General features: G+C 39.9%; 1 protein-coding gene across 1 annotated transcript in view; it reads right to left on the reverse strand.

Annotated features, from left to right (window-relative positions):
• Positions 1-1,003: 1,003 nt before the first annotated feature.
• The window catches only part of ANTXR2 (ANTXR cell adhesion molecule 2), a 260,993-nt gene continuing 239,478 nt past the window's right edge, over positions 1,004-22,518 (reverse strand). Inside the window, exon 18 of the mRNA XM_073637003.1 lies at positions 1,004-2,574. Coding sequence (XP_073493104.1) covers positions 2,536-2,574 — 39 coding nt within the window. The 3' untranslated portion in view covers positions 1,004-2,535. The remainder of the gene's footprint in view (positions 2,575-22,518) is intronic.

The following is a 22,518-nucleotide window of genomic DNA, read 5'->3' on the forward strand; positions in this document are numbered from 1 at the left end:
ACAACTGGTAAAATAAAAAATAAGTAATAAAAAAAGGTTCAAAACAACAGGTATCATGGCATAATATAAGTGCATATAAAAATGATAGTTGCCCAAATAGAGTTTAGAATTTGTAAAACTCTCTAATTGAAGCAATTCAAAAACAAGATTTTGACAAATACCAACATATATTAAAACATCGATTAGGTCTAGCTAATTTCTTTGGTAAGGTATAATTCTGAATAACCTATTACAAGTATTTTCCCTTAAAAAAACAAAAAAACAATATAAATAATGGAAAACATGTTTAATATGTACAACTAAATTACAAAATCGTGATGGTTAAAGCCATGAGTCGACATTATAACTTGAAGATTTTTTTTCTAGTTTTTTTTTACATTTGAATTCTATCACTGCGTACTAATGGGAACATATTTATTTAGCCTAATGCATGTACTAATATGTATTAAAGAAGTGCACTTTTCTTTTGCAATGTTTAAATAACAAAGTTCAAAGATTAATATGGCAGATTGATATAGCAGAATTATTAATAATTAGAAATAATGAAAATTATTCTATGGCAGTATTAGCCATAACAATTTCACAATATAAATATACTAATTTAACAAAATTCACGGCAACAGCAACCTTGTGATGATTTAGTGCGTTTAAACAGCAAGTACCCAGAGGTTATCCAAGGCGCTTCAGTGTGGCTGTATGCTGAATCATGTATCTATGCATGAGCACCAGTGAGTCATATATATGTACACGTATATATATATATATATATATATATATAAAATCTGTTCCATGTACATTAATCATTTTTGCCCACAATGTGAGGTCCACACACAACTGTAAGAACAAAGCAAAAGTCAAATTTCTGAGGTTCTCTTTGGATAATGCCATCTACTGTATTTGGATATCGACCAACAGAATTATTTATGTCCTTTAGAATTTTGATGAAGAGCACAGGGAGGATAATTAGACCAGGACGCCTCGTGTTGCTCTTCCCATCTTGCGCACATGCATGCCCACCAAATGTGAAATGTTCGCCTTTTCCCCTCAAATGTGATGGTTGTTGAACTTATTTTTAGTGTCATTTGATAAGCCTCCCTGCTCGCAGAGAGACATCCCACTGACCCAGCCACTGGTCATTGTCTATACCAGTTCACATCAAAGCAGGCGCGCTTTGTCAGGTTTCGACTCGAATATCCATTTTGCATCTGAAGTACAGTATCAAAAGTGACTAGATCATTTGAGCCTTTTTCTTCAGCTGCTGTCTCCTTCCTCCCCCACAGTGTTTCCGCTCACGCTAACATAATTTAGGATCGTCAACGTGACACAACGCTGTTTTTCTTTTAAAAAAATTAGAATACATACATTTTATTTATGGTGGACGGGGGGGACGACGACACACTTTTTATGTGTTTAAACTGTCAATGGAAGAAAAGGAAGTCTTTTCTCTGCTGAATGCTAGCCAATGCACAATCTTTACGAAATGTGAGTTATAGGCATACAGTGGTAGGTCATTCAATGTCAAAAGGCATAAAAAAGATGAGCAAAATCTTCACAGGCTGCTGCTTGCTGTTGCCTTTAATTATATTAATTAAACTTTGAAATTCTCATGCAAGGAGAGTTGCTGAATTGTAACGCTGGAGAGCCTTTGGAGATTTCGGGGGGAGGGAATTTTCCGAGATATAATTTTTTTTTTTACCTATATATTTATTTTTTAGCTTAAATTCATAAAGAGCATAGATAGAATCATAACTACAGGGTACATACACAGCCATTAATACTTCATGCATTAGTGAACTGGGTAGTAGACAGTGAAAGGGAATGTGAACCAGCAGCCACAGTGTCAAAGTCTTGACGTATCAGTCCCTCAAACTAAGATCAAGATCTCTGGTTAAAGGCTGTCTTCCTGCAAACTAACGCTCTATTAATTTCCCTCCTGTCTCGAGTGCATAATGAAAGAAAGGTGTCTTCAGAACTGAAATGGCAAAATCTTTTCTGCCTACAAGTACCTTCAGGCATCTTGTCTACATTTTGTCATGCGTGTGCACTTCTCAGTGTTACAATGGCAAGATTTTTAGTCAGAAGGTACCCGTGAGGCACACAGACAAGGGGGAATTTTAAAAGATTTTGTTCCATGACATTGCTATGAGCCAATGAACTCTTGCACTTGCTGGCCTGGTGGGAATAAATTCCTCTGCTTTTGGCCTAAAGTCCATATTAAAAACGAAACACTGGCTTTGTGTCCCAACAGCTTTGCATTTCCACATATAGAAATGTTGCAGCTCCGATGTCCATTGGCCATAAATTGTTGGTTGACTCCTGGCACATTTTTTTTATTTAGATGTTAAATAGTTTATTTTCCTTATTCCAAGAATAAGCTACAATGTTACGAACAAGATATTTAGAAATAAGTGAAGCAAATGTTGCTGGTGCAAAACCATCATGATAGACAAGATCCCCAGGCTTGTGCACACTTTGAAGTCACAGGCATTTTCTTGAGTTCTTTGGTTTAAAGTAAAATAGGCACTTTGTCTTCATTTAATTTGATGGCACCCTGGAGAAATTAATGCAGCGACCCTAAAACAAAATGTAAAGAAACAAGTTACAAAAATCTTAATAAATATAAAAAAAAAAAAAAATACACCTTATTTTAACAATTTTTTGAAGGTTACCAGACCCTTGTCAGGATAAGGATAATCAAATGAAATAAATGGCAAAAGCAAGAGAACATATTAAAAATCTATTCAATGGAAAAAAACATACAAAAACATACAACCTAGCTTCATAAGACTAATAAACAATAAAACATTCATAATCCTACATGTTAAGTCTGGCCTTTTCCAGAATACAGTAAACTCTCCATACAAATATGGCTATTTTCTATAAGTTATTCACATCATCTCTAGCCCCCCTCCAAAATATACTAAAGGTGCTCACCACTTTAAGGAATCCCTTTTTATTTCCCCTCATGTAAGGAGAATACCAGTTACTTTTACTGAAGTATTAAATTCCAGAACTACTAGAAATTGCATCTCCAGTCTTGGAGAACCTGGCAAGTCTGTTCATTAATGAGAAATCCGATTGAATGTAAATATAAGAGCTGGCATATTATTCAAACAGCATACTTGCCGAACAGCTTGCTATATTTGTGCAATAATATAAATGTATTACATATATAAATGGTGGTGATTGGTGAATCTCTTATAGGAAGGTAGCGCAGGGAGCAGGATAGATGTGGCTATTTGTCTATGTGTGTATATATAATCCTCAAACAGAAATTGGAAAGCCAAGAAAATAAAGTCATGTAATTGTGGAAATTCTAAGACTTAGAGACATGGTACTGGTATGCAAATGATGAAAAATTGGAAACAAAATCGTCAAAATATGTTGATTCAACCAATACAAATGGGTCCGGCTACTGTACATTATGCCACCACACCATAATCCCTAGTCTGATGTTACATCATGAAGGCCTCTTCATGGCATTGCCCACATGCTCTCCAGATGGAGACTGCAGGCAGAAATGGAGCAATGAAGGCTGCAATAGAGGTGTATCCTCTTCAGCGACGAATTCCGCTTTTGTTTTGGGCGCAATGATAGAGATTGGTCTGGAGACCGAATGAGCAACGCCATGAAAGGGAACATCAAAGCAATCCTACTCCTAGGATTATGATGTAGAGTGGCATAATGTTCAATAGTTGGACCCCGTCAGTCTTCATTTCAGGTACACTAACAGCTCAGTGTTGCATTGATTTGGAGGTGAAACCAGTGGTACGGCCATTTCTCCAAAGTGGCCCAGGAGTTGTTTACTTGCACAATAAAGCTAGTTGAAATGTTGCTTGCGCTACTGTGAGCAACCTCTATAGTCTAAATATGCTACGATGGCTTATAGTGTCTCCGGACATATCTTCCATTAAGCTCAATTGAGATATCAGTGGATGGCAATTGCAAAAGGAGCTGCCAGCAGTGAATCTTGATGATTTGAGTGCCCAAGTGCATTCAACGTGACAGAATATTCCTCAGACAACTATTAATATCCTCAATGATACCATGACAAGGTGTGTAATTGCGTGTATTTTTGCAAATGCTGCTCATGTTCGATACTGCATAAATTGACGGTTTTAACATCTTGTCTCCATTTTTTCATCTTTGCATATTATTAACATTTCTATTGATACTGTGTTTTCTTTGTAAAAGCTTTCATGACTTTTCCTTCTTGATGTTGCATTGAAGAGTGTATATAACCAAAAAATGGAATTTTAATAAGGGTATGTAGACCTTATACAATATATTCACTGCACACGTATCTATAATACAGTGACATGTAAAATTTTGGTAACCCCTGTTATTGTGAACAGTTAAGCAAGTTAAAGGTGAAATGATCTTTAAAAGGCTTAAATATTAAGATGACACATTTCCTTTGTATTTTAGGCAAAAAAATTAATATATTTTTATCTTTTACATTTTAAAAATTACAAAAAGAAAAATGAGCCGATGCAAAAGTTTGGGCATTCTTGGAGATTTGTGTGCTCAGATAACTTTGACCAAGGTTTCAGACATTTATTAGCCAGTTAGGATTATGGCTTGTTCACTTTCATCATTAGGAAAAACCAGGTGATGTAAATTTCCCAGAGTTATAAAAACCCAGCCTCCTCTAACCTTGTGCCAAAAAACAGCAGCCATGGGTTCTTCTAAGCAGCTGACTAGTACTCAGAAAATGAAAATGGTGGAGGCCCACAAAGCAGGAGAAGGCTACAAGATGATAGCAAAGCGTTTTCAAGTTGCCCTTTCCTCAGTTCGAAATGTAATTAAGAAATGGCAGTTAATAGAGACAGTGGAGGTCAAGATAAGGTGTGGAAGACCAAGAAAAATATCAGTGAGAGCTGCTCATAGGATTGCTAGAGAGGCAAATCAGAACCCCCGCTTGACTGCAAAAGACCTTCAGAAAGATTTAGCAGACTCTGGAGTTGTGGTACATTGTTCTACTGTTTAGAGACACTTACACAAATATGGCCTTCATGGAAGAGTCGTCAGAAGAAAACCTCTCCTGTGTCCTCACCATGAAATTCATGGTCAGAAGTATGCAAAAGAACATCTAAACAAGCCGGATGCATTTGGAAACAAGTGGACTGATGAGGTTAAAATAGAACTCTTTGGCCACAATGATCAAAGGTATGTGTGGAGAATAAGGGGCACAGAATTTCAGGAAAATAATATTTCGCCAACCATTAAGCATTTCAACAAACATAACACCATCTGTAAAAAAAAGCTGAAGCTGAAAAGAGGATGGCTTCTACAAATGGATAATAATCCTAAACACACGTCATAATCCACAAAAGCCTAGCTCAAAAGGCGCAAGCTGAAGGTTTTACAATGGCCCTCACAGTCCCCTGATCTGAACATCATTGAAAATCTGTGGCTAGACCTGAAAATAGCAGTGCATGCAGGATGACCCAGGAATCTCACAGAACTGGAAGAATTTTCCAAGGAAGAATGGATGAAAATCCCTCAAACAAGAATTGAAAGACTCTTGTCTGGCTACAAAAAGTGTTTACAAGCTGTGATACTTTCAAAAGGGGGAGCTACTAGGTACTAACCATGAAGGGTGCCCAAACTTTTGCATTGGTGCATTTTCCTTTTTATAATTTTTAAAATGTAAAAGATGAAAATATATATAAATATATATTGTTTTTTTGCCTAAAATACAAAGGAAATGTATTTAATAGTGATGAGTAAAAGTGATCGGATAAGGGGTTATCCGAGCATGCTCGGGTGCTAACTCAGTATCTTCGGTGTGCTTGCAAAATAGGTTTGCGTTGCCACGGTTGAATGATTTGAGACTGTTTGACAGCTGTAATACATGCAGGGATTGCCTGACAAACAAGCAATCCCTGCATGTGTTGAGGCTCTCTAACAGCTGTGAGACATGCAGCCATGACGAAGCAAACGTATTTTGCGAGCATGCCGAAGATATTCGGTTAGCATCCATTCATCTTCAACTTACTTAACTGTTCACAATAACAGTAATTTTGACCAGGGGTGCCCAAACTTTTACATGCCACTGTTTGTCTTTATTCAGTGGGGAAAATAAGTATTTGATACACTGCCGATTTTGCAAGTTTTCCCAATTACAAAGAATGGAGAGGTCTGTAATTTTTATTGTAGGTACACTTCAACTGTGAGAGACAGAATGTAAAAAGAAATCCTGTTAAGTTAAGCAAATTGAAGATAAAATAATATCTAAAATACCTAAAGTTTAACATGACACATTTCCTTTGTATCAAATACTTATTTTAGCCACTGTGTATATATATATATATATATATATATATATATATATATATATATATATTTTGGACACACCTTCTCATTTAAAGATTTTTCTGTATTTTCATGGCTTTGAAAATTGTACATTCACACTGAAGGCATCAAATCTATGAATAAACACATGTGGAATCATATACTTAACAAAAAAGTGTGAAACAACTGAAAATATGTCTTATATTCTAGGTTCTTCAATGTAGCCACCTTTTGCTTTGATGACTGCTTTGCACACTCTTGGCATTCTCTTGATGAGCTTCAAGAGATAGTCACCGGAAATGGTCTTCCAACAATCTTGAAGGAGTTCCCAGAGATGCTTAGCACTTGTTGGCCCCTTTTCCTTCACTCTGCGGTCCAGCTCACCCCAAACCATCTCGATTGGGTTCAGGTCTGGTGACTGCGGAGGCCAGGTCATCTGGCGTAGCACCCCATCACTCTCCTCCTTGGTCAAATAGCCCTTACACAGCCTGGAGGTGGGTTTGGGGTCATTGTCCTGTTGAAAAATAAATGATGGTCCAACTAAATGCAAACCGGATGGAATAGCATGCCGCTGCAAGATGCTGTGGTAGCCATGCTGGTTCAGTATGCCTTCAATTTTGAATAAATCCCCAACAGTGTCACCAGCAAAGCACCCCCACACCATCACACCACCTCCTCCATGCTTCACAGTGGGAACCAGGCATGTAGAGTCCATCCGTTCACCTTTTCTGCGTCGCACAAAGACACGGTGGTTGGAACCAAAGATCTCAAATTTGGACTCATCAGACCAAAGCACAGATTTCCACTGGTCTAATGTCCATTTCTTGTGTTCTTTAGCCCAAACAAGTCTCTTCTGCTTGTTGCCTGTCCTTAGCAGTGGTTTCCTAGCAGCTATTTTACCATGAAGGCCTGCTGCACAAAGTCTCCTCTTAACAGTTGTTGTAGAGATGTGTCTGCTGCTAGAACTCTGTATGGCATTGACCTGGTCTCTAATCTGAGCTGCTGTTAACCTGCAATTTCTGAGGCTGGTGACTCGGATAAAATTATCCTCAGAAGCAGAGGTGACTCTTGGTCTTCCTTTCCTGGGGCGGTCCTCATGTGAGCCAGATTCTTTGTAGCACTTGATGGTTTTTGCACCTGCACTTGGGGACACTTTCAAAGTTTTCCCAATTTTTTGGACTGACTGACCTTCATTTATTAAAGTAATGATGGCCACTCGTTTTTCTTTACTTAGCTGCTTTTTTCTTGCCATAATACAAATTCTAACAGTCTATTTAGTAGGACTATAAGCTGTGTATTCACCTGACTTCTGAACAACACAACTGATGGTCCCAACCCCATTTATAAGGCAAGAAATCCCACTTATTAAACCTGACAGGGCACACCTGTGAAGTGAAAACCATTTCCGGTGACTACCTCTTGAAGCTCATCAAGAGAATGCCAAGAGTGTGCAAAGCAGTCATCAAAGCAAAAGGTGGCTACTTTGAAGAACCTAGAATATAAGACATATTTTCAGTTGTTTCACACTTTTTTGATAAGTATATAATTCCACATGTGTTAATTCATAGTTTTGATGCCTTCAGTGTGAAAGTACAATTTTCAAAGTCATGAAAATACAGAAAAATCTTTAAATGAGAAGGTGTGTCCAAACTTTTGGTCTGTACTGTATATGTATATAAATATATATGTATTTATTGTATATGGCTTAGAGTGAATCTGTCATGTACCCAAATGTTATTAACCTGAAGATATAGCGTCAATCTATAGTGTTAATAATGCTGTCCGGCCACTTTACTGAAAGCATGGCTATCGGGAGAAGATGAGCTTTATAGCTCCTGGCAGCCTCTGGCCTTCAATCATACAGGCGTGCCGGCTACAGTCACTGCTCAGTAAACAGTGAGCAGCAGCTGTAAACACATCCCAGCATTTTGATTGACAGTTCGTACTGCAGCGCATCTGTGCAGGGCGAGCTGGCAATCATGGCACCAGGGCATGCTTACAGCTACCACTCACAATGCTGTAAGCATGCTCTGTGCAAGGCTCTATGACTGAAAGCCGGTGGCTACCAGGAATAATACATTTAATTTTCTCCCAGTAGCAGCATTTTCAGTAAGGTAGCCAGCCAGACAGAATTGTAACCTGCAGAATAACCTTATATCTGCAGATTAAGAGTATTTTGGGGACATAACAGATTCCATTTAACATAACAATATCTCAAGATAGTAGTACTAGAGTACAGATGCCCTAAGTAATATTGGGCAGTCTAACACAACAAACAAATGTCCGAACAGACATGTGTACAGAACCTAACACAACTGTATCTAAATAAAATAATATTAAGTCAATATTGTATATTAACTTTCTTTATAAAAATATTTTTGTGATGTGAATAAAAGTGTATACTTACCAAACCAATGTATGAACCTCTTTATTTTTGAGGGAAGGGTCTAATGTATGTCAGAGGTTTCAATAGAAATCATTAGATATGGCATAGGTGATAAAATGCAATGTATATCTTGGATTTCACATTTTCTTATAAACTTCTAGCCCCAATTTGGCACTTAAGTGTAAAAGAAGAACTTCTATGAGAAGTAAAGTGATGCAAAAGTTTTCTTCAGTTTTTGCCAATTATGTAAAAATCTGCTTTGGTACTCGTACTAAAAGGGTATGTGCACACTAAACTTCTTTAAACCACTACAGGCTTCAAAAGCGGCTAAATTAAGTGAGCTGACCATTCTTCTTCTTCAAAAGTGATGCTGGTACGCCGACGTCTATAAGGCACTTTGTGTGCTTACCCAAAGGGCCCGTGCAGACGACCGTATAAATGTTATGGGGCTGTGCACATTCCAAAAAATCACAGCATACAGAATTTTAATCCGATATTCAGATCACACTCGGCCACACTTCTCTTCATCTGAGAAAATCGTATCACACTCTGATCAAATCCTACGTTTGATCAGAGTGTGATTAGCACTCGGATGAGAGAAAATAAAGTGGTCTGACTCTAACCTAATGGTGTTTTTTTTATCTTTAATTAATCGAACATAAAATGATCAATTTAGATTAGTTGCGCTAGGTAGATCAGAACTGTTGAAGCCTTTTTTATAATTCAAAGGAAATGTGACAATTTTGATCATTAAAAAAAAATAAAGATGAAATTAACAAGTTTATCGTGAACTGATCATTTGGCCACTAAGAACCTTTCATTTGTGTCTCCAACACTGAAGATTAAATGAGGAAGAAGGAAGCAGAAATAGCCATTTTTACAGAATGCTTTTTGAAATGCCGTAAACGGTATCGGTATACTATCACCAGTGTTCCATTGCTCTGCGCGTGCTGTAAGACTATAAATGCCACATAACAGTACATGTTCCTTCTAGGAGCCGCAGAGCATTCTCACAGCTTTCTTTATCCTGCAGTGGTCACGGCACATCAGTGTGTGTTGACATATCCATTTCAGGTTAAGTGTTTACGCCTTGGCCATAGTGAAACATTTGGAGTCTGACATCAGCTATCCACTCTCACTCACCAATGCAAGTTTAAAGAGCATAAAAAAACGAGTGTCATATTCCTCGGCTGGAGGGCATTAAAATTCTACTGGCATTAACATTCCTGGGCTCCTTTACTGGCTTAGGATGTATTTCAGCGCTGTAACTCTTACAATATTACACTCACCTCGTAAATATTCCTCGACAAGCTGAGCATACAGTGAAAGATCCCTCTCTACACCATGAATACATAAAGCTGTTTGGAAATACTCCACTACAGCAGAATCTGGATGTATATACAGAACTTTTCATATATAATTCTCTACTACATGAAATGGGCTTTTTAAGAAAATTTACAATACCGAATATCTAATGGGAGTAACAGGAAATAGTGCTAATATTTATAGACACAAACATTTTTCAAAACTTTTCCAACTTTTACAGCTGTTTGATTTATATGGAGTATCCTAAAATTCATGTCGCATAAGGAGTTACGGTAATTCTTTGTTAGATTAAATATGTTTCAGTTCAAGTAGATTGACTCTTAAGTGTGTACCAGGTACCTCTCATTATAAATGTATAGCTCAAAAACTAGTACTGTAATGTAAATTCATAAAATAGTGAATATTAGAGATGAAGGGGGAAGGAACTGCTATATTTTCTTATAGGCCGGGGTCACATTAGCGTATAGCCTCCAATGCAAGAGCATTGCATGTGATATATTAATGACGCTTGGCTCAAACTCTGCTGCGAGCGTGAGCCGAGAGCCAATCTACTGTGATCTGATCCTCTCACATGCGAGAATCGGAGCACAGGTGAGGAGAAGAAGGATAGATTAATCTCTCCATCTTCAAAAATGCCTGTCTTGGCAAATATCGCACTGCACTCGGATGACGTCCGAGTGCAATCCGATGTTTTGCACGAACCCATTAACTTGAATGGGTGCGTGCCATGCGAGATACGCTGCCAATCATAGCATGCTGCGTTTTTTTTCTCATGCCGGCTCAGCATGAAAAATAATTTGCAGATCTGCCCTGCCTCATTGAATAACACTGGTCAGAGTGCAATGTGAGATTTTCTCGCATTGCACTCCTCCATATTATACGCCAGTGTGAGCGAGCCCATAGTGTGAGACTTATGCTGTGAGAGGGGATAGGGAGCAACAAGGGGCAAACATGTGATTGGCACAATGTTCACAGCACAACTCCTACATTATACCACTACACTCCTACATTACAGCACTTAGCAGGCATCTCGAGAGACAATTAACTTGCCAACAGAGGGTAGGAAAAGATGCAAATTATGAAAATTACAAGTTTCTAACTGCACTTCTCCATCAAGGTACTGAACAATACATGTTGGTAGTGTAAACTAAAAACTATAAAAATCACAGCATGCTCATTCTGTTATAAAAAGGCTATAGATTTTCAACACATCAAATACGTAAGTGAAACACTTGTGAATTTTGGCATGGCTTCACTACATAGTCTACAAGAGGTAACATTTGATAAAGTTACATTTCTTTATATATTTTAGTAGTTACTTTACTATTTTCTTACTAAAGAAAGATTATGGTTTGAGAACTGAAGTATAGCCCCTTAGCCCATATTTTTAAGAGGAATCTGTCAGTAAGATAAATCTCTGCAACTAGATCCCACAAACTGCACATATGAGCATGCAGATCTTAGAAGATGTAAAGGTTTCAAAGGATTTACATTTCAATCTGTTGTTGCATTCCTGAGAATTTTATTTTGGATTCAAATTAAGCATTAAGGGCTCTGGGCAAGGCAGAGCATGTCACTAGTTTTTGCATCCTGAGCTGGTTTACCCATCCAGCATCAGATAATTTAGTTTGATTGATAGCTCACTGTCTGGTACCCTTTCCTGGCACATGACATCACATAGACAGTGAGCTATCAATCAGGCTAAAGAGGCTGTTTTATGTGGGGAAACAGGCTCAGGAGGCAGAGAATTGTTAGGTGCTCTGTCATGCCTAGAGCACCTAACACGTCATTTGCATATGAAATAAATTTCTAATGTCTTGGGAATGCAGCAGCAGATAGAAGATATAAAGGTGTCAATGGATTTACATTTCAAAGGCCTGCAGGCTCATATATGCATAGAAGGTTGGGGGGTGAGTGTTATGGGGACAGTTGCAAACAACTTTATTAATAATGGAAAGCAACCGAACCCGGGGTCCGCGATGCAGCCTGGAAGACTGCGGCCGAACACCTTCCGAGTAAGAAGATAAAACAACCAACTAAAATATACGTCCCTCCAGTGTTACTGCACACCGAGACAGGAAAAGGAATTCGCACTATCTCCGTTAACTGCACGAGAGATGTGCGACAAATACAGTAGCCGTAGCCCTGTTAACTGCACAGAGGCTACGCAGCAGGCGCTATGACGTGTGTGTGACTCACGCCGGCCCATACGTGCTCCCAGCCGGTGTGCTACCGGACTGCGGAGTAACACTCCATGTGCCTAACAGGCGGTGCCAGGAATACGGAGTCCGCAGACTGCTCGGGGTGTATAGCGACCCCCTTGTCGGAGCCAGACTGTCAAACGGAACTACCTGCCTCCCTCCAGATAAGACTGCCTATCCCCAGCTAAACCAGCCTGCCCGAAGCTAGAGCAGCAAGAGAGCACGTGGAGCCCAAACAGACAAGCGTCCACACATGACCACAACCTTAGTTCAATGATCAGAGTGCGCCGCCATGCTTGTGGCGGCCTATTTAAAGACTAAGCCCTGGCCACCATTGCAGTATTGGTCGCACTACTGATGACGTCATCCACGGCCAATAAGGCGGTGCCAGGTCACCGGATCAGCTGACACCAAACCACCAACCACGGTCCGCCATGTCTCGGGCATGCTCAGTGCAGTGCACCCTGGACTTAGGCTGTAGCAGCCCTGTTCCTTCCCGCAGTCGATGCTTAACACTAGTAGGAACAAAGACCAGAGAGACATCCTGTGCATCTTGTGCACTAGTTAGTCAATGGGACTGGTGGCAATGCTGAGCAGTGTTTGCCCTGGCTGGAGCTGAATGGGAGACCACAGGAACCACTGACAACTCTGATCCAATTTCAGATCCAGCACACACCTGAAACCCAACAGTGTGGGTGTTGACCTTACTGACAGATTCTTTGCAATGTCTTGTAAGTATTCTTATCTGCTAATACAACTTTAGAAAGACGCTTTCATAAAAATTTGCTGGAGAAGCAAAGTAATTACATTTTAACATGAGAAGAGGGAACATTTCCACACATTTTATTATGCAACATAAAACAAATATACTGGTAAAGAAAGGAATATATCTTGCTCGGCCACATGCTCTATGTAACAACCCTCTAGATGCCACTGTGATCCAGCTGTCTGCTTCATCAACAAAGCCTTCACAGTGTAATCTGATAGATGGATCCTTTGCAGTCATAATGAATTCACAGTTAATGACATTGACCACTGGGTCCTCTAAAGAATCTCCATGCCAAACTCCATTTCTTACCATAATCCCTTCAGTTCCAAAGAGGAATAGAACTCATTATAAGGCAACCCTCCCTGGCCATGTGCTTAGCCTATGTCCTGACTAGCTGCGTACACAAAACATTATTATCAACCTTTTATAGATGCAAAGGCTACAAAATAAATAAAATAAAAATATACAATTAGTACCCAAATTGTGAAATGTTACTTGCAATGCAATAATCTGTCTAAACTATTTATTATTAGTAATAACAATATATTCTAATTAAATCAGGGAATGACAGGGCAGATTTTTATGAGTCCATTGTTCTAAAGTAGATAACTAAATTCTTCGCAGTGAATGAATTTTCCATTTCTCATAAACTAAAGAAATATTCTATGAGCTGTATGCACTTGGAATTACCAGTATGGCACCAGCTTGTTCGTACACTATGCTGCACAGTGTTAGAGAAAAAATGCAACCAAAAATAAAAGATAATTTATTTATTTTACTCACTTATATTGCACCATTAACACCACATTGTTTCACAGAGAATATCACCACTGTCCCCATTGGGGCTCACAATCTAAGTTCACTATCAGTATGTCTTTGGAGTGTGGGAAGAAACCCACACAAACACAGGGAGAACATACAAACACTTTTCAGATGTTGTCCTTGGTGGGATTTGAACCCAGGACCCCAGCACTGCAAGGCTACAGTGCTAACCACTGAGCCACTGTGCTAATACAGTTATTTTCTACACAATGCTCTTTTAAACTAAAATAAAAATGTACTACTTTTGATGCCTGTTTCATTGATAAATGAAGAAAAATCATTTAATGTATTTAACTCCATAGTCGGACTATATGAAAGCTAAGAGAAGCACATGCATGTCAGTTTCTCTTGCGGGTCCCCATGTGGATTTCCCCATAGACTTAAAGGGAATCTGTCACCACTTTGGAGTTATCAGACCTCTACTATGGCCATACAGGGTACAGAGAAGTAAATCTATAAATACCTGTATGGCCCATAGCAGAGGTTTGATTGCAGAGAAAAGCACTTTAATCTATTCTATTCTGCACAGGCTTGGTGACCGAGGGACGCCAAGAAATCCCTGCCTATGTGCTTACTATTCCCTCAAATCCCCGCCTATATGCTTAATTATCATATCCCCCATCCCCTGCACATCACAGGGCCCTGTGACAGGCCCTGTGACATGCCCTGACTTCACGGGCATACGCAAAGCGCCGTTCACATAGAGTGCGCTTTGCTTCATCCCAGCCCTGCCTGCCTGTGCACGGCGCCGCAGGTTTCTATTGCGCAGGTGCCAGGGAGTCCTTGTTACTTCCCGGCGCCTGCGCAATAGAAACCTGCGGCGCAGTGCACAGGTAGATGGAGCCGGGATGAAGCAAAGTATGCTCTATGTGAACGGAGATTTGCGCATGCCTGGGAGGTCAGGGAGCACAGTGCACGTCACAGGACCCTGTGACGTGCAGGGGAGGGGGGGAATATGATAATTAAGCATATACGTGGGGATTTGGGGGAATAATAAGCACATAGGCAGGGATTGCTTGTCGTCCCCCGGACACCAAGCCTGTACACAATACAATTGATTAAAGCGCTTTTCTCTGCAATCAGACCTCTACTATGGGCCATACAGATATGTATAGATTCACTTTTCTATACCCTGTATGGTCATAGTAGAGGTCTGATAACTCCAAAGTGGTGACAGATTCCCTTTAACATCAATGAGGAAAGTCCGCATGTGAGAAAAAAATCATGACTGCTCATTTGCATAATGAGGGCGAAAGCGGTGCGGCTATTCTGCAGTGTCGACTCCTCACCATGGGCATATACCCTAAAATATTGCAGAATTTTCACACAATAAGAAGTTTCGCAAAAAAATTGCGTCTTTTGGCATTTTCACTCCAGTTTTGACGGACGGGTATGGCGAAAAAGTTATGACATAACATCAGAAATGTTTCTCCAGTCTTTGACTAGAGTAACATTGTTGGCAAGGTGTTCATAGGTGCACTCCAGTGATAAAATGTGCCTAATTCATTAAGTGGTTTACACTTCTTATTAAATTGAGTGCATGGTTCTCCTGCATGTACAGAATGAATGCCAGCCCTTTGTTCCTAACTTGGGTACACATGACCTTGTCACCAGTTTATCGGTTCTCCTTCCTCAGACCACTTTTGGTAGTTATTAATCGCTGCATATGGAAAACACCCCACAATAAGACCTAACACTTTGTAAATGTTCTGACCGAACTATCTAGTCAATATAATTTTATTCAGATTCTTTGATCTTTGCTCATAAAGTATTGTAATGACCTAATCAATGTTATTCACTGTACTTTTCTACTTTTCAGTTGCATAATGGTTTTATGCATCGATATATATATTCATAATTTTATAGGAAAAGTTAATCCCTTAAAAACATTAAAAATCTAAATCATTTCACACCAAATGAACCAACCTAAAGGATATATTTATATTTGTGACCATCTTTATTCCTGTACTTTTATAAACTAAAACATTAAGCAATTTTGCCACTGATTTTTGAAAACATTCTACCCTTTAGTCCCTTTAACTCCTAAACAGGCCCATGTACTGCAATAGTAACAGCTACATGCAATATGGTGACATATACATATTGATAAACGCTATACTGTATGTGCAAAAAAAATAAGATACTTAAAATCAAGACTACTTGCAAAGTTGTTTACTTTTTTTATTTTACAGATTGTGTGTGTATGTGTCCGTGAGTGCATGTAATATAATTAATTATCTACAAGTGATTGAAAAGTAGGCTAAGTTTATGCAGTTATATAAAAATAAGAAAATAAGTCCCAACTCAACCATTACAACAAATGCACAGTAAATGTAGTCAAGCTAATAAGCTAGTAAAAACTGCAATTAGGAAGGTCCATCGTAAATATGTCTCTCAGGCTGTGATAAGAAAACATCTATAAAGGTACACTGTTTATGTCTTGCTTTTTTATTCTTTATACAGTTTATCATGTGAGTTGATCGCAATGTAATAAATTGTAGGCATGTATTTAAATATATTTTTTAGGACTTTAAGACAGTTTATTTCACGCTTTTAATGACAAGAGCTGAATATGCAAACAATAATATGTCCCAAATGTCTAACCTGAGAATTCTTAAGGGATTTCTTCAAAATGTTAGAATAGAATATTAGAAGGGTTGTTTTTCCTGTGTGGCCCAGACCAAGCCAATTTTGTTACTATGAAAGAAAAGTACTTGTCTTGCTGCCCTTGCAGCCCGCCGTTTAGTCTTCCGTGCATCTTCTTTTTATCTTCCCCTGTTACGGGCACCTTCTTTGGCCTGCTTTACTCTTAGCCGCTTACTAGGCCTCTGACATTCCTGTGTGCCATGCCGTTGCAGCACACATCGTGACTCACGTGCATCCCTAGAGGCGCTGACTAGGCTTTTGCTGACACACATCATAACGCCATGAGGCATGGTTCGCAAGGACTTTAGAGGCCTAGTCAGCTGGAAGCCACAATGTAAAGTACAGCAGGCAGAAAACTGTACGCGCTATAGGTGACAGAAGAGGAGTGGGGTGGTAGCAGGACAGGTTAGCAATATGTTTTTTCAAATAAATCCAACGTATATTATGTTCTCGGGCCTGTAGAAACCCCAGAGCATGATAAGGAATAACTTCGATGCAAATCGAATGTCCCTGATAAATTTGTGTGATTTATCAAATTCAAATATCGTCAGATCTGCCCATCTTGAAGACTTACTAACCTAATTTCATCATCTCCAATTGTAAGCTGATAAATAGAAATAACAGAATACTTTCTCCATTAGTAACATGTGTAATCTCATGTCTCTCGTACACATTAGATAAAAGTCGTTGGGATCGACCAATCATCTAGTGTGTATAAGGGGCCTCCAGAATGTACTTAGACAGCTTTTGTCAGGGGACATAAGAATCAGGTAGTAGGATTACAATTGCCCGATTCTTTTGTTAAATGGGAAGATATGCCACAGCTAGCTGAGTTATTATCTCTCTTACAGAGTAAATACAGAAATGCTTGTCCAAAAAGAGCATTCCGGTGTATGGGAGAGACGTGGGAGATAGCTTTCAGTTGAACAATAATTTGTCTGACAACTACAATATCCAATGTGTATGGCCAGCTTTACAGCAGTGTGGCCTCTTCATTCTAATGATTGATTGGGTCATGCCCCACTAATCAATCATTGATAACCTATTCTAAGGACAAAACATCAATGTTTTAGTCTTGAAAAACACCTTTAAATTGAATGTCTATACAAGTATAAGTCTCCTCACTCTGACATGCCAGGCCTGGATTGTAACTCTCCTCAAGGAGAAACATTACCCCTTAGATCCCAGTCTTAAGCCTCTCATCTAGCCAAATCAGATCTCATACTTTGCACTGATGAGGGGCAATACCCTTAAACACTGTGTTTGCAAATTGAGATTCTGATTTGGCTTTTATCCTAAGTCATACGGCAAGGCTCATTATAGGGTCGATATTGACTTTTAGGATTGCTACTTCCAACAGAAGACTCAAGAGTTCTAGTCCTCTTCCTCTCTGAAGAGGCAATTTGCATATTTACAAGTTCTGGAGTGAGCAATGTTATGGGCTAATACATACAATGACACAGTGAAAACATATACAGATGTAGCCGGCATGCTATGATAATAATTTAGTGCAACACACAGCTCTATGCTATACGCATAGTGCAGCAGTTGTATACTAACAGCAATGCAACTGTATGCTTATGTCATAGCATGCTGTGTCCTATCAAGTGGCGATTGCTACATCAGTATATACCATGTATTATGAAATATGCATGCATAAGCCCTCACAGTCTTGATGAGTTATTATTAGAGCTGACAAAAAGTAGTGCCCGTAGAGTAGTTAATTTTCCAATTAGTCTCATGACCTAATATAGCATATGGTCTCCCTTTTATGATGACTCTCTGTGAGCCAGAATAAAGATGACTGGCTTCTGGTGGACTCAATACACTTTTGTATTTCATAAATGGACATATACCTAAATGGCCACCGTATAATACTAAATTTCTCTACAGGAGAAATGCTTGGATGGTTCTAGTGCAATTACAAAAGGGTTTTCTCGGCTGAGACAACTTTAAAAAGTGTTTTGGGTACAGACCATATATACAGTGGGTACCGAAAGTATTCAGACTCCTTTAAATTTTTCACTCTTTGTTTCATTGCAGCCATTTGGTAAATTCCAAAAGGTTCATTTTTTTTCTCATTAAAGTACACTCTGCACCCCATCTTGACTGAAAAAAACAGAAATGTAGAAATTTTTGCAAATTTATTAAAAAAGAAAAACTGAAATATCACATGGTCATAAGTATTCAGACCCTTTGCTCAGTATTGAGTAGAAGCACCCTTTTGAGCTGGTACAGCCATGAGCCTTCTTGGGAATAATGCAACAAGTTTTTCACACCTGGATTTGGGGATCCTCTGCCATTCTTCATTGCCGATCCTCTCCAGTTCCGTCAGGTTGGATGGTGAACGTTGGTGGACAACCATTTTCAGGTTTCTCCAGAGATGCTCAATTGGGTTTAGGTCAGGGCTCTGGCTGGGTCAGTCAAGAATGGTCACAGAGTTGTTCTGAAGCCACTCTTTTGTTATTTTAGCTGTGTGCTTAGGGTCATTTTCTTGTTGGAAGGTGAACCTTCAACCAAGTCTGAGGTCCAGAGCACTCTGGAAGAGGTTTTCATCCAGGATATCTCTGTACTTGGAAGCATTCATGTTTCCTTCAATTGCAACAAGTTGTCCTGTCCCTGCAGCTGAAAAACACCCCCATTACATGATGTTGCCACCACCATGTTTCACTGTTGGGATTGTATTGGGCAGGTGATGAGCAGTGCCTGGTTTTCTCCACACATACCGCTTAGAATTATCACCAAAAAGTCCTATCTTCGTTTCTTCAGACCAGAGAATCTTATTTCTCATAGTCTGGGAGTCCTTTATGTCTTTTTGAGCAAACTCTATGCGGGCTTTCATATGTCTTGCACTGAGGAGAGGCTTCCATCGGGTCACTCTGCCATAAAAGCCTGACTGGTGGAGGGCTGCAGTAATAGTTGACTTTGTGGAACTTTCTCCCATCTCCCTACTGCATCTCTGGAGCTCAGCCACAGTGATCCTGGGGTTCTTCTTTACCTCTCTCACCAAGGCCCTTGTCCCATGATTGCTCAGTTTGGCTGGACGGCCAGGTCTAGGAAGACTTCTGGTGATCCCAAACTTCTGCCATGTAAGGATTATGGAGGCCACTGTGCTCTTAGAAACCGTGAATAATGCAGAAATTGTCTTGTTACCTTGGCCAGACCTGTGTCTCATCACAATTCTGTCTCTGAGCTCCTTGGGTAGTTCATTTGATCTCATGATTCTCATTTGGTCTGACATACACTGTGAGCTGTGAGGTCTTATATAGACAGGTGTGTGCCTTTCCAAATCAAGTCCTATCAGTTTAATTAAACACAGCTAGACTCCAATGAAGGAGTAGGACCATCTCAAGGAGGATCACAAGGAATTGGACAGCATGTGACTTAAATATGAGTGTCTGAGCAAAGGGTCTGAATACTTATGACCATGTGATATTTCAGTTTTTCTTTTTTAATAAATTTGCAAAAAATTCAACATTTCTGTTTTTTTTCAGTCAAGATGGGGTGCAGAGTGTACTCTAATGAGAAAAAAAATGAACTTTTTAAAATTTACCAAATGGCTGCAATGAAACAGAGTGAAAAATTTAAAGGGGTCTGAATACTTTCCGTACCCACTGTACACTGTATAGTCTAAATACCACACATTGGCACAATGTGTAGCCTGTGCCAAAGAGATCTGGTTATGACAAAAGTAATTTCCTATACTTTGAATTCATACATCTTATTGAAATGAATATATTAGTCTTGAAATTTCTATAAATTTGTGCACAAAGGCAACAATAGTCAAACAAATATGAAACATAATTCAGCTTTATAACTATCTTTGGACAAATATTTGAGATACTATTGTTTAAAAAAAATGACTGCAGATGTTTTGTATTTTTATGTTTTCCTAAAGTTCCTTTTTGTGTTATTACCAGCAAACATTTGTAGAACATAAAGTCTCCTTTTACCGTCTTGCCATCTATGCATTTTATTACTATTTTTTTTTTACTTATTTCAATGCACTTCCAGATAAATGCCAGTCATTTGGCCAGGGCTAACTCGCAGAAGGAGCAGCAAGCACAGATGGTACTAATGCATAAATGTAATCTAGCAAAAGGATGCCAGCGCCAACGTAGAAATGTTCCAAATAACTGCAGCGCACTTACAGGCATACAGCAATTGGCAAGGTTAAAGCTGAGATTTGTGAGAGCTTACCATTCCCAAGTCAACAATGGAAATTCTAAAACAAATGAGCATATTTTATTTATTTAGTCTCTCTCTTCACGTACAACACAAGGATATTACATTCAAACATTCTGCAGGTAAGCAATATGCTGACGTCCATCACTTTTCACACTAATTAAGGCAAATGATTACTGAAGTGCTTAGCTGGTGGAGATTTTTCTTAGTGACTTTCAATTGTTAGATCATAGAAAAGCCATAAGTATAACATGCTGATTAAAATAAAATTATAAAATAAAGAATTGTATGTTGTTTATAGTATAACAGTAACTTTGAAGAAGGGAAAAGTGACCAATAAGGAGGACATTACTTTTTGAAGAAGTAGAGTTTGCACTATAGAGGGCTAATACAATATATAAAGGAAGTGACAAGTGAAGGTAAAACTACGGACAAGTGAAGTTAAGAACAGTGATTATTTTGTGACAATGGCACCTGTCAAGGGATGGGATATATTACGCAGAAAGTGAACAGTCAGTTGATACACAGTAATGAATATATGCAAGTGTAAGGATCTGGGCGACTTTGACAAGTGCCAAATTATGATAGATAGAAAACTGGGTAAGAGCATCTCCAAAATGACAGGTCTTCTGTGGTCCTCCTGCTATGCAGTGGCTACCACATACCTAAACCACCAAAGGTTATCCAAAAGAAGGACAGCTAGTGCCAATGAATCTGCTACAGGTTTATGAACACAGGAGAATCATTGACGCACCTGAGGAGAGACGCTAACCCATTTGATTCAATCACGAAAAAAGATATTGTAGCACAAATTGCTAAAAAAAAGTTAATACAGAATATGATAGATATGTGTCCAAATATACATATGACTCGCCCCCTGGTCCGTGGGGCACGCGGACCAGGGCGATAGGGGAACGATGGGGGTAGTAGTAGTGGCGGCCTGGTCCCGCGGCTCAGGGTGGTCAGGCCAATGGTAGTCTGCTACGTGCTTCAGATAATGTCCGACTACGCCACCCGTGGATTGCGGTTATTAGGAACCGCCGCTGCAAGGCAGTCCGCTGGGGCTGATGATGAATGCAGCTGGGATGGTGTGACTCCCCACGGGAAGAGTGCGGCCCCAGGGCAGTGTAGTGGATGGTGGGGAGTGATGGTGGTGAGAGTCCCAGTACCGGTAGTGCTGGAGGCGCGAAGGAGCACACAGACAACAAGTTACAGTCCAGGGTCTTTACTCACAGTTCATTTGTTCCGGGTCACTTCTGTCAGCAGTGACCGCCCGAGCCGTGCTGCGTCCACCAGGTGTGGGGCTCGGTCAACTCCCAAGCAGTTCAGGAGCATGGCACAGGACCCCCTTTAATCCTTTCTCTGGCCTGCCTCACCAGTGACCCACTTTTGTCCAGCTGCCGCGGACTTGTGCGGTTAAACGTGGGCCCCGTCCTCCGCTGTCCTATATGGTGCCTTCCTAGCAGGTTTGATGAGGTGTCGCACCAATAGATGATCACGACGACCGGTCTTTGGCTGAGGGTAGTTTCTCCTCCACCAACTTGGGATCCGGTACCCTTAATCTGCCTGACCCTGCACCCTGGATTCTCGTGGGTTCTTAGGGTCCCTTCCACCTTCTTGTTCCTGAGCCCTTCTGTTTCTCTGTCTCTCCTTCTCTTTCTCTGTTCCTTTCTGTTCCGTTCTCTTGGAGCTGAGATGAGCCAGAATCTCAGCTCCCCTTCACCTCCTCCTCGGCCTCTCACTAGGCCCTCCTGGAGTAGAGCTCCTACAGAGCCTCTACTTCCTGTCTTCTCCTCTGGCTGAACTGACCCAGAACTAAGATGGTGCCCACCTTTTATACCTCCCTCTAGCCATGAGCCCAGGTGACCAGCAACCAATGGGCTCCT

This window comes from Phyllobates terribilis, unplaced genomic scaffold, assembly GCF_046119375.1.
Source record: "Phyllobates terribilis strain yellow unplaced genomic scaffold, ASM4611937v1 Scaffold_1__5_contigs__length_1240528914, whole genome shotgun sequence".
NCBI classification, from domain to species: Eukaryota; Metazoa; Chordata; class Amphibia; order Anura; family Dendrobatidae; genus Phyllobates; species Phyllobates terribilis.